The sequence below is a fragment of the Vulpes lagopus genome, chromosome 13 (assembly GCF_018345385.1).
Source record: "Vulpes lagopus strain Blue_001 chromosome 13, ASM1834538v1, whole genome shotgun sequence".
NCBI classification, from domain to species: domain Eukaryota; kingdom Metazoa; phylum Chordata; class Mammalia; order Carnivora; family Canidae; genus Vulpes; species Vulpes lagopus.
The window spans coordinates 35,533,869-35,546,327 of NC_054836.1; the positions used below are offsets into that span (position 1 = coordinate 35,533,869).

A 12,459-nucleotide genomic window follows, 5' to 3' on the forward strand; every position below is an offset into this window, starting at 1 on the left:
AGAACTGGGGAGCTCAGTTCATACAATGCTTAGTGGTCACCCTCTTAGCAGGGCAGGAAAGGGTGTGAAGACTACGCAGCTCAACTTGTTCACATGGGGTTCGATACATCCACTAGTCTTTATCTCAAACTCTCAGCTATTTCTTCCCTTCCTATCTGCTTCCCTGTTGTATGACAGGCAATAGCTCTTATGGAAGAATTTCGGGGCATAGACCGAGATGTGGAAGGATCTGCCAAACAGTGGAGGAAATGGGCAGAATCCGAGTGTCCAGAAAAAGAGAAGTTGCCGCAAGAATGGAAGAAAAAAAGTTTGATACAGAAGCTGATTATTTTGAGAGCAGTGCGCCCTGACAGAATGACTTACGCTCTCAGGTGGGGCATTTAGCATTTTTGGAAATGCGCATTGACCTGGAGGAGACTTAGTCTTAGGGGCTAGGAGTCTCCAGCGTAGGCATTGGTGGTCCATATTGATGAGCCATAATTCTGTGTGAAATTTTGAGACCGTAATCACTACTGTTGTTGAAACTCACTAAACACTAACTAGTGTGCCAGGCTGGAGTGAAACTGAGCCCATCCTTCCTGAAAACCTTCCTTCTGACATCAGGAAGGGAGATGGGGAACCACTGGAAATATTCTAGCAAGAGAGATGGGTGTCAGCAGAGTTCAGAGGCCAGGAGCACGCATTATCCCAGTGCAATTTCCACTGTCTTTATTTAGCGGTGTCATTTGGGCTCCGACAATTTTGCACGTCGAACAAAAATGAATTCCTTTCATGGAGACGCTAATAGTCCTATAACTTTACAACCAATGTAATTTAAAACAGGAACCCCTGGCTACATCTTGGTCCCCGTGTCCTTTTTCTTTGCCCTTTCGGCTTCTAAATGGTAATATGCTGCTTAATTCACGCAAGTCGTGTTCTCACTTGAATTTGCCAGAGAGTTCTCAACTTCCTTCCTTTCGTGCTTCTCCTTCAAGAGCACTGACACACCTCAAGTCTTTTCCTCCACTTTGTCCAACTAATTTCCCCTTTGCAGATGCCTCTGTGTACCCTACTTTACAAGTTAATTCTGCTTAGTAGTACTTACTTTCTGCTAAATCTGATGCTGCTGGAAAATACTCCCTGCTTAATTGAGCTTCCCTATATTAGAAACACCCCAAAAAGCATTTGTATATTCATGAGAAGCCCAGCAGGCCGGAAAATTGCACTGTGGCAAATCTAATGAACTGTTAATAAGTAATGGGGGATCTGGCAGGAGATTTGGGGGATACAAAGCCATTCACAGGCAGCTGGTGGTACTCAGAGGGGGGTCTCAGTAGCCCCCCAAATGGAATGTAGGCTTTTGATTTTCAGAGCTGCTAAAGCAGGGAGGGATTTCACTGACATCAATGCATAAATCGAGCTACATTCATACTGTTCTGTGAAAACATCCCATGTAATGAACATAGTTGGCTTCCTTCCTGTGCTTGTGATTTATGCTGATCCAAGTTGTGGCCTTTTTCAAGGTCAAAGAGGACTGATCATGTCTTTTGCATTATCTTTTTTTTTTATAGGAATTTTGTGGAGGAAAAATTGGGTGCAAAGTATGTGGGAAGGACCAGATTGGATTTAGTTAAAGCATTTGAAGAAAGCAGCCCAGCCACTCCCATCTTCTTCTTCCTGTCTCCAGGGGTGGATACCCTTAAAGACCTAGAGATTCTTGGTGAGGAGCCAGGAGGCTGGCCTTCCTGCCCTCCCTCTCTCCCAGTGCCCACCTGACCTTCCTCTCAATTCACAGCTAGTTTCTCTCCCTTTTCTCTCTCTCTCTCTCTCTCTCTTTCTCCCTTCCTCCTCCCCCTCCCTCCCTCCCTCTCCCTCTCCCTCTCCCTCTTCCTCTCCTTCTTTCTTTTTCATTTGTTAGAGATTGAGTATATGGAAAATGTAAGGCTAATAACTCTGTAGTCTGAAGAAATGTTCAAATGGAACATTCCTCTGGTTGGCATAATGCAAGTTTCTTTTGTACTGTTTTCCACCTTTTGACTATATAAGGGCCAGAGGGCAATTTTCTCCATGCTAGTGTAATCTGGTGCCCCCTGTGACTAAATAGTGGTCATTAGAGCAAACCTATTTGATTGTGCAAGGCACTGTCGCTTTGTGCTTTGGATTACTATTCCCCACAGCCTGCACTGAGAATACCAGGTTAATAGAGCTGTGACCTGACTGTGCTCGATTCAAGCATGGCCACAAGGTGAGAGGCTCCTGCATTTACCCAATGAGCCAATTTATTCAAAAAATGATGTGATATCTACCACATGTTGCTCCTTTTTATGAAGGAAATGCTTTGCTACTCCTGCAAGAGTTAATAAAGCTCAATAACAATACTTGCCATCTATCAAAATGTCAAAAGCTTCATTACCATAAAACCAGAGGAACTTATTTCCACAGGCTTTGCTAATGCTCACAAGGAGGCAGCTGTGGAGAGCTCAAAATGCTGCTTGTTGAAACGACAGAAGTTTAGTTCGAATTCTTCAGGAAAGTCACGTAGAAGGTGACAGCAGTAGCCACAGACGGACCCAAGACACAGAATTCCAGACTCTTCTTACCTCTCCTCAATTCACTCTTCCTCTTACCCTGTTGTACCCTCCCACAGGCAAAAGACTGGGGTTTACCATTGACTCGGGAAAATTTCACAATGTGTCTTTAGGACAAGGTCAGGAGACAGTGGCAGAAAAGGCACTGGAGAAAGCTTCCAAACAAGGACACTGGGTCTTACTCCAAGTGAGTATTACATCTTCTTGGAAGACACTGGGAATGAACACAAGGGATGGACAGTACGGAGTTGTCCAGGCCAACGGGAATGATCCTTCCTCCTGCCACACGGTGATTTGCAGAGTCCTCGGGGTTCTCTCAGTATTAATGACACCTCCAAAGCTGCCAAGGGACTCTGCTGACAAGGATAGCTATCATCTTTTGAGGAACTTTCTAGCCATTGTGCTTTAAAACTAAAAATATGAGAGGGAACTCTCTCACTCTCCTGACTTAACAGATATCTGGAACACTAATAGTGCTTGAGGACAAACAGGCTTGTATAGATTGCCAGAGCCATTGTCACAATATCTCACATTTGCAAGTTGCTTTAAAGCTGACAGAGCATTTTTACATATATTATACGACTCTAACTCTGCTCCTAAATAGTTAGTTGTGTTACATTTCCTTTGTGAGTGAAGGGGATTAGAGTAGATAACCCCTTTATCCCTTGTAGGGCTAGCATTATAGGAGTCTGTGTCTCTAACCCAGTATCCTCCCAAGTGGCTCCCTTGGCTGGAGATTCTAGCAAGAACCCAGGGGCAGGTGGAGCCCAGGCCAGCTTTAGAGGGCAATCTAGGAGCCATGCTGACTCCTCCTCCAGCAAGGCATACCAGCTTTCTCATCAGGTCTAGAAATAGCCTTTTGATTTGCAGCACAGTGAACCCAAAGTTTCTCATTTATGCCAGACCCTTTACGAGGCAATTCATAGGCTATGTTATCTCTAATAATGACAGCTAAGCTGCAAGGACCACAGGGATAGGTATTGTTGTCTTGTTACACAGATCAGAACAGTGAGCCTCGGCATGATCAGAGAACCTCAAGGGCACACAGCAGCAAAGTGGCAGAGCTGGTCCTTGAGTTCAGTTCGGCTTGGCAGCAAGCAGCGTTTTTCTCTGCTAGCTCCTGTGGCCACCTCTAGTGCCTCCAGTATCCATGGTTGATGTATTTTGCATTTCTGCATAAATAGGATTGGATTTATGAAGAAGCTGCCCGGAGTCTGAGCAGAATAGAACCCTCTGGCAGAGCAATACCTGTCACTTGGGTTATACTTCAGTGAGGTAACTTGAGATCACCTGTTCCCCTCTGAGGCTCCCAAGGTCAGGCAGGTGACAGTGGAGGGTTTGTTTTCTTCAGAGATTGCAGTTCTTCCTCTGACAGTTGGGTAGATGCTGAGATCTTCCTGCAAAAGAAAGTTCTTTGAGAATTTTCATGTGTTCACCGGCTCAGACTGACAAGGAAGTAGGAGAGGTATGGTCATCCTAAACACAGCATAGTATTTGAAGTAAAATGTTTGTTATTTTTCTATCTATGCAAAGTTCCCATTGGCCCCAAAAATTCAATTAGTAAGTTTCACCATGAAAAAAAAAATCTCAAAAGACCTTATCTTGTGAAAGATCTGCTTTTGGAAATCTCTTTTAGACCTTGGGTTTGTGTCCTTAATGGTAAGCCAGTAACTTAGAATGCAACTGTTGAGCTGTTCCTCTCCACACATTGAGTAACTGGCGAGGAGAGACCACCCCGAGCTGGTGGCTATCCCAGTTTCTGGAGGTCTCTGCTATCTCTTTGCCATTTAAAAGAGAAGAAGGACTTTGAATAAAGGGAAGACCAGCATAATGGGAACTCATTATGTTGTTGGTAATGTAACGCTGAATTATATCAGCATAGGCATGTGATGTGTATGCACATGTTAGTGAGCTCTTAGCCAGACTCTCCAGTGGTCAGTTACTGTGATCAGATGGAGCCCATGGAGGGATAGTTAGCTAGTATTTTATCAGAAGCCCATACTCCAGAGAAAACTATTGCATAGGTAGCAGTAAGCTATCTTTGTCTCAGATACCTACCAGATGGTTTGTGAATTGACATAGTGGATTTTAAAAATCTATTTTCATGGGTAAAATGGGTGGTTTCCAAGGTACATGGATTGCCTAAAAATGTTGCACAGGCATTGTTGCCCTGACCTTGGACAAGTGGGCACAAGAATCCAGCCAATGTCAAAGTCAAGATCCTCAAGAATGGTTCCCAGGCCAGACTCCAGAGTGTGGCTGTGGTCAGTGGTGGCTCACCTGGAGATTTTTCTGTTCCTTGACTCCAGAGTCACTGCTTAGAATATCCTTCTACTCATTGCAAGTAAACTTCTCGAGTAAGATCTTGTAGACCATAAGTTAGGTCATATTTGAGCTTGCAAAACAGGTTTCATTGTTGTTTCTGCTTGCTTGTGCAAGTGGCACAGTTAGGTCTGAGGAGTACTATGGCTATAATCCAGTAGCAAGCTTATAGGGTGGGAAACTCAGAGCCCTTCCTTACTGTGTAAATTTGCCTGGGTTGCCATACTAAAATATCATAGATCAGATAGCTTAAGCAACAGAAATTTAATTTATTAAAGTTCTGGAGACCAGAAGTCTGATCAAGTTGTCAGTAGGGTTGGTTCCTTCCGAGGCCTCTTTCATTGGTGTGTAGTTGGTTGTCTCCTCACTGTGTCTTCACATGATCTTCCCTCTGTGTGTGTGTCCTAATCTCCTCTTTTTATAAGGATGCAAGCCATATTGGATTAAGACCCACTCTTACTTACCTCTTTAAAGACCTATTCCAAATACAATCACTTTCTGAAGTACTGAGGGTTAGGACTTTACCGTATGAATTTGGGGGGACACACTTCAGCTATGACACCTACCAATGTTCAGTATTTGCCAAAGGAAGAAAAAGGTTCATAACGAGAACAACTAAATTGGCATAGGACTGGTTACAACAAAACTGTTTCAAAGAAAGATACCTATGTTACTATTCCATTCCCTATTTGCATTTATTCTTTGTGTGTCTGTGTGTAGCTTTTATAACATTAAGTGTTTTTCTTTGTTGGGAAAAGCTACATATCCCTAGGAGTAATGTGGCAATCATTATATTTAGGATGTCTCTGGCGCCAGAGAACAGTGAGGCTAGGGCCGCTGTACTGCTTTCATAGCGCCAACAGCCATGTACTCTGTGGGTGTTTAGGATGAGAGAGTTGGAGGATTGTGAATCACAAAACTGAAAATGAAGAAGTGATGGTGGTGACATATATTTCTTTAGTGATTTTTGACAGCTCTAGGGTTTAATGAAAATAACAGGTTAGGAATCCTCAGAGCATCTTAACACAGAGTAACTTCTTTTTCAGCTAGCCATTCACCCCTCACATCCTTTGGAGTTCATATACTAATGAGTAAGCATTGAGTAGAGGAGGCTGGTATCAGAAACAATGAAGTGAGTGATGAGGTACATTTCTGGCTTTCAGTTTTTATACTTGACTAAACTAACCAGATAAGTCTCCATAATTGAGTTTGAACTGTGATAAAGAAAAATGTCAGGAACCCAACTTCTCAGAGGTGACTGGTGGGTGTTGGAAGTAGGTAAGCTGTGTTGGAAGGAGATTTGGGTTTGCATAGATGACCTGTGGTGATTTAGAGCCCTGTCTGTGTTCACTGTGCAGTTAATTGTGTTTTGGTGTTTTGCTCCCTAACATGATAATCCAGGAAAAATTAGATCCTGGTTCTCTGAGTTTTCTACACATTTGTATATGGGAAAATGTTGTGATCCCATAATTTAAGTAATATTCTTCAATTTCACCAGAATTATAAGCCATATTGTTTTTCAGAATGTCCATTTGGTAGCCAAGTGGCTAGGAACCTTGGAAAAACTCCTCGAAAAATTCAGCCAAGGAGGCCACAGAGATTACAGGGTTTTCATGAGTGCTGAATCTGCACCTACACCAAATGAACACATCATCCCTCAAGGACTTCTGGAAGATTCCATTAAAATTACTAATGAACCCCCCACAGGAATGCTGGCCAATTTGCATGCCGCCCTCTACAACTTTGATCAGGTAAGAAAGCAGAACCTGGTCTGAGGGCAAAGTCAGGGTCTTCTCACAAAACCACAGGGCCATTACCAATGTGTGCATCTCATGCAGAGGGTTGAAGTGAAATATCAGTGTGTGGCTTAATGTCTTGAAAGGATCACCCTGCCATTCCCTATCCCAGTGACTAGAAAATCTATGTTTTGCCTTAAAACTACAGCCATACACTCAGTTGGTTAAGCTTCTGACTTTTGGTTTCAGCTCAGGGGGTGATCTCAGTGTTGTGGGATAGAGCCCCCAGTCCCACTCTGTGCTCAGTGTAGAGTCTGCTTGAGATTCTCTCCCCCACCTCCATCACTCGGACTTGCATACACACTTGCTCTCTCTCAAGTAAATAAATAAAATATTTAAAAAAAAGAACAAAAACAGCCACATGTTTAAGGAGAATAAATTACATCCTTTTCTGAGGAACCTGCTTATTGAAGACAAATGGAGCAGACAAGTATCTCTTAGCACGGGAAGAGAAGCAGCCACTGTTACTCCGGTTGCTGTTACTGAGGACGGCAACAACAGTAATGACACGGCAAGAGTTCCAGTATCATATTCAGTGTTTTAGATCTACTTTTGACTTTAGTAGAGTTAAGTCTTCTTTTTGCAGTATATCCATGGTGCCACCTTATTTATACTTTCATTTCCTTCCAAAATAAAACAAATAAATTGATACAAGCATAAATACTACCATTATAATTATTCTCCTTATCCAAATTATCACAACATGTATCATAATCAAGTCTTTCAAACAAGTTTCCTTTGTTGTTTCTCTGAGTTCCCAGTTCTTCTGCTTTCTTAGACACCCTTAGGAAACAGTGTGTGTGTGTTTGTTTGTTTGTTTGTTTGTTTTAGAGAGAGAGAGAGAGAGTGTGTGTGAGTGAGGGGCCAGGGGAGGGGCCTGGGGAGAAGGAGGGAGAATCTCAAGCAGGCTCCATGCCCAACACAGAGCCTGACCCAGGGCTCCACCTCACGATCCTGAGATCATGACCTCAGCCAAAATTAGTAGTCATGTGTTTCACCAACTGAGCCACCCAGGCACCCTAGGAAACAGTATTCTTATTAGGAGAAGTAGAATGAACCCCAAAGTGGAAATGCATATGGTTTGGTATAAATATTAAGCCTCTTGTTAGAAATATTAACATTCTCTATGAAGCATACCAACATGCTTCACTTTTTCGCTAGTGTCTCTTGGGCCAGTACCCAAGCCAACATTATGAAGGAATAATAATAATTGGCCACCTAAGAGTACAATTTTGAAGAATACAGTTAATTACCTATAAATTAAGCATATGTATAAACACACTAGACTGTGTAAACAAGGCATTCAGAAAAATCTTGTTGAGTCTATTACATAGTTGCAGGATGTTTTCTTTTGTGAACCATGGCAGGCATGTATTTTTTTAATCCCTCAGTTGATAATTTCTGACCATATGATATTCTCAAACTCTTTCCCAAAGTAAATACACAAAAGGAATTTGATATACTTTTTTTTTTTAGATTTTTAAAATTTATTTATTCATGAGAGAGAGAGAGAGAGAGAGAGAGAGAGAGAGAAAGGCAGAGACACAGGCAGAGGGAGAAGCAGGCTCCATGCCAGGAGCCCGAAGTGGGACTTGATCCCGGGTCTTCAGGATCAGGCCCTGGGCCAAGGGTGGTGCAAAATTGCTGAGCCACCCGGGCTGCCCAGAATTTGATATATTTAAGTAGGATTATCTAACCTCCTAGGACAATTGTCTGTATTTGTGAAAAAGTGAGATTTCATGAACAAATATGCTTCACCCCAATTATCCTTAAGCTTTTTATTGGTAAGGATCTTTCTGATAATCTGATAAAACTACAACACTCTCCCCAAGGAAATGCACATTTAAAAATGTGTTGCGGGGATCCCTGGGTGGCGCAGCGGTTTGGCGCCTGCCTTTGGCCCAGGGTGTGATCCTGGAGACCCAGGATCAAATCCCACGTCGGGCTCCTGGTGCATGGAGCCTGCTTCTCCTTCTGCCTGTGTCTCTGCCTCTCTCTCTCTCTCTCTCTCTCTGTGACTATCATAAATAAATAAAAAAATTAAACAAACAAACAAACAAATGTGTTGCATTTCATGACAGAGGTGAAGATTCCCCAAAGCCTCTACATGAATCCCTCCTCATGTTCTACTTTATTCATGAAAGTAAGTATCAGTTCTTTTGACTATTATCTGGAAAGCCACTTAGATTAACTAAAGATTACAACTACCAGAAAGACTCAAGTACTTCCGGGGGAAGTATTTATCTAGTAGAAAGGATCCTCTGAAATATTAAGACTAAATTTGGTCATAAGTTGCAAAAGCAAAGTTAATCAAAGTTACTCACTTGATGAACTTCCTATCAAACCTATTACAGCCAAAACCAACCCAACAAAAACTCTAAAGGAAATCTAAAAATTGTAGACTAGTCTTGTGAATGTTTACCTGTCATTATGTTAGAAAATAAAATGTGGGTTTTATTCAGATGATGTAATTTAAGGGTATTAACCTGTACTCCCTGGTCATCTGTTGAGTAGGTCCCCAGCACTCTTTTATTGGTTAGAATTATGCTTGGCTACCTGTGAAAGAAGTATGAAACAACAGTAGCTTTAAAAAGGTTAAAAAGTATTTCTGCCACATGAGAATTGTGGAGGTATGTCATTCAGAGCTCAGTGTGTCACACAAAGTTGTCCTCAGTCTAGTTCTTTTACAGTTCATTGTTTCTGGGATGGGCTTGCCAGGGTCCCAGGTGGCAGCCCCCATATCCATGTTCCTGATAATAGGATGAAAGAATGAACAAAGAAGGCGGCCATGAGCACATGTTTGCCTCTTTTTTAAAGATGCTTTCTGCAAGAGAATATATAATATTTCTCCTTTCATCTCACTGGTTATACACAGTCACATTGCATTACCTACCTGCACAAGAGGCTGGGAAAAGTCCATTTATCTTGGGCAGCCATATGCCCAGCTAAAAGTCAGCAACAAGACATTTTAGGACAGGCAGTTAGTGATCTGTATCACAGACTTCCCACTTTCCCAAGGCTGCTTGTATCATCCTGGGTGTTTTGTGTTGCTGCCACGGTCTTATGTAGCTGAAGCTTGTGACATAGACCAAGGGTAGTGAATGCCATTTACTTTGGGTACTTATTTGGGTTAGGTAAATGAGCTCCAGTTGCTCGTGTTGTCTGGGTACCGTCCTCAGATGAGAAAAGCACCCAAGGGATCTGTACAAATGGACTGTTCTCTTTGGGTGTTTTTGTTTTGCATGCTTTAATATTCAAATCAGTTAAATTTGCATTTTAAATCTTACCTCCAAATCAGAATTTACCTTTGAACTTTGATACATATGTTCATAATGAACAAGTTTAATATTAGTCCTTTATTTTCCTGAGCATTCCAGAATATTTATATAAATGCAATCATTAAGTGATCAAGATGTAAAGAAGCATTTCCTGTAGGGTCCTGCCTCCCTATGTGTTTTAGCTCAATAGCACCTACCTCTTGAAGATATCACAAGGGAGTACTATTTAGGTTGCTTTCATACCCAGATAATAACCACATTTTTAAAATAAAAACAGATTTTTTTCTTTTCTTTTCTCTCTCTCTCCTTTTTTTTTTTTTTTTTTTTTTTTGACAGAGCACACACTAGCAGGGGCAGGTGAGGCGTAGAGAGAGAGAGGAAATCCCAAGCCGGCCTCATGCTCAGCGTGCAGCCCAACACAAGCCCCAATTCCATGACCCTGAAATCATGACCCCAGCCATAGTCAAAAGTTGGACACTTAACTGACTGAGCCACCCAGGCACCTTAGATTTCTTTTTCCTGTAAGATTTGTAGCAGAAACAATTGGTAGTTGTGCATATAAAACTGGCATCTGTGTGCATACAATACTGTTCTACAAGTGTGGATACCTGTTCTCTGTTCACAGTGCTATTCATGTGTTTTCTGATATTAATTTGCTCATCATTTGGTTTGTAAAAATACAAATTACCTGAAATGTAGAATGTCAGGTAGACTCATACTTTTTTCTAATTAGAAACACTTAATTTATATTTTTTTCTAGTGGCATTCATATTATCAGAGCATAATGAAATGGCATTGAGTTGCAATTTTTTTTTTTGAGAGAGAGGAGTAGGGCAGGGGAGGAGCAGAGGGAGAGAGAGAGAGAGAATCTTAAACAGGATCCCAGCTTAAGCAGTCTCCCACGCCCAGGACAGAGCCCAGTGGCAAGACTCAATCTCACAACCTAAGATTATGACCTGAGCTAAAATGAAAAGTCAGATGCTTAACCCACTGAGCCACCCAGATGCCTAAGTTATATATTTTTTAAGCACTGAGGATAAAACTAAATCGATTATATGAAACATTTATGGAATTAATGTACTTGGTTATTGTAGTACCTTGGTTTTCTGTGGACTATATGTTATTCAGGGAGGTGTTAGGTGACATGTTAGATGATAATTTTTTATTTTATTTTATTTATTTATTCATGAGAGACACACAGACAGAGAGAGGCAGAGACACAAGCAGAGGGAGAAGCAGGCTTCACGCAGGAAGCCTGATGTGGGACTCGATCCTGGGTCTCCAGGATCATGCCCTGGGCTGAAGGCGGCGCCAAACCGCTGAGCCACCTGGGCTGCCCTAGATCATAATTTCTAAATAAGTTTCTCCTAGAAATTCCTTACATTTAAAACTAACATATTTTTATATTCTTCAAGATTAATTATAGTTATATAGTTTCTATTTTCTTCTTTCATGAGCTTGTGTTTTATTTCATGTTAGTTGTAGAAATGTTATGTTTAATGATGGTGTATCTTCAGCCCTGCAAATTGCCTAGAAATGGCCTAGTGTTTTCAAATGACCTAGTGATTTAGTTGGGTCAGCACTAGGGATGGCCTGGTCAGTTTTAGAACTATATCTGGTAGTAATAACCCTGGATTCTGATGAAACTGATACAGAAAGAAACTAAAAAGCTTCTTCTAGGGATGCCTGGGTGGCTTAGCTGTTGAGCATCTGCCTTCAGCTCAGGGCATGATCTGAGTCCAGAATCGAGGCCTGCATCAGGCTCCCTGCATGGAGTTGGCTTCTCTCTCTGCCTGTGTTTTTGCCTCTCTCTCCCTCTCTCTCTCTCTCTCATGAATAAACAAATAAAATCTTTAAAGAAAAAAAAAAACCCTTCTTCTAGTCTTAGAACAAGGCAAGTCTAGTCTTGGTTTAGACTTTTACTAGAAGTTGCCTGGGAGATCAGATCTGATCTCCCACCTGAAAGGTGGTAAATGGCCCAAGTTGTCCAATCCATTTTAAATATAGACTGGCTATAATTTGGCCATTTTAAAGTACAAGACAGGGCAGCCCAGGTGGCTCAGTGGTTTAGTGCCACCTTCAGCCCAGGGCCTGATCCTGGAGACCCAGGATCAAGGCCCATGTCAGGCTCCCTGCATGGAGCCTGCTTCTCCCTCTGCCTGTGTATCTGTCTGCCTTTCTCTCTCTCTCTCTCCCATGAATAAATAAATAAATAATCTTAAAAAAATAAATAAAGTACAAGACATAAAGTTTCAGCTTTGGCCTTATCTTCTACTGCCCAACATCAGTTAAAGTAGTCCTTGTTTGCCTCACAGAACTGCCAAATTTGAGAATAAAGTATTACTATCTTTAAGGCAAAGATTGGATAGCTGTTGTTCACCTTTTAATTTTATGGCTGTGGAAGGATTTATATCAGCATGCTAAGATTTAATTTTCCCTCTACAATTTCAAAAAAGTGTTATAGATAGAGTGTATAAGCGTGTGTGTGTTCCAGTC

General features: G+C 41.7%; 1 protein-coding gene across 1 annotated transcript in view; it reads left to right on the forward strand.

The window, feature by feature from the left end:
* The window catches only part of DNAH11 (dynein axonemal heavy chain 11), a 313,463-nt gene that overhangs the window by 278,455 nt on the left and 22,549 nt on the right, over window positions 1-12,459 (forward strand). The window contains 4 exon segments of the mRNA XM_041728012.1: window positions 178-371; window positions 1,551-1,699; window positions 2,627-2,754; window positions 6,413-6,640. Coding sequence (XP_041583946.1) covers window positions 178-371; window positions 1,551-1,699; window positions 2,627-2,754; window positions 6,413-6,640 — 699 coding nt within the window.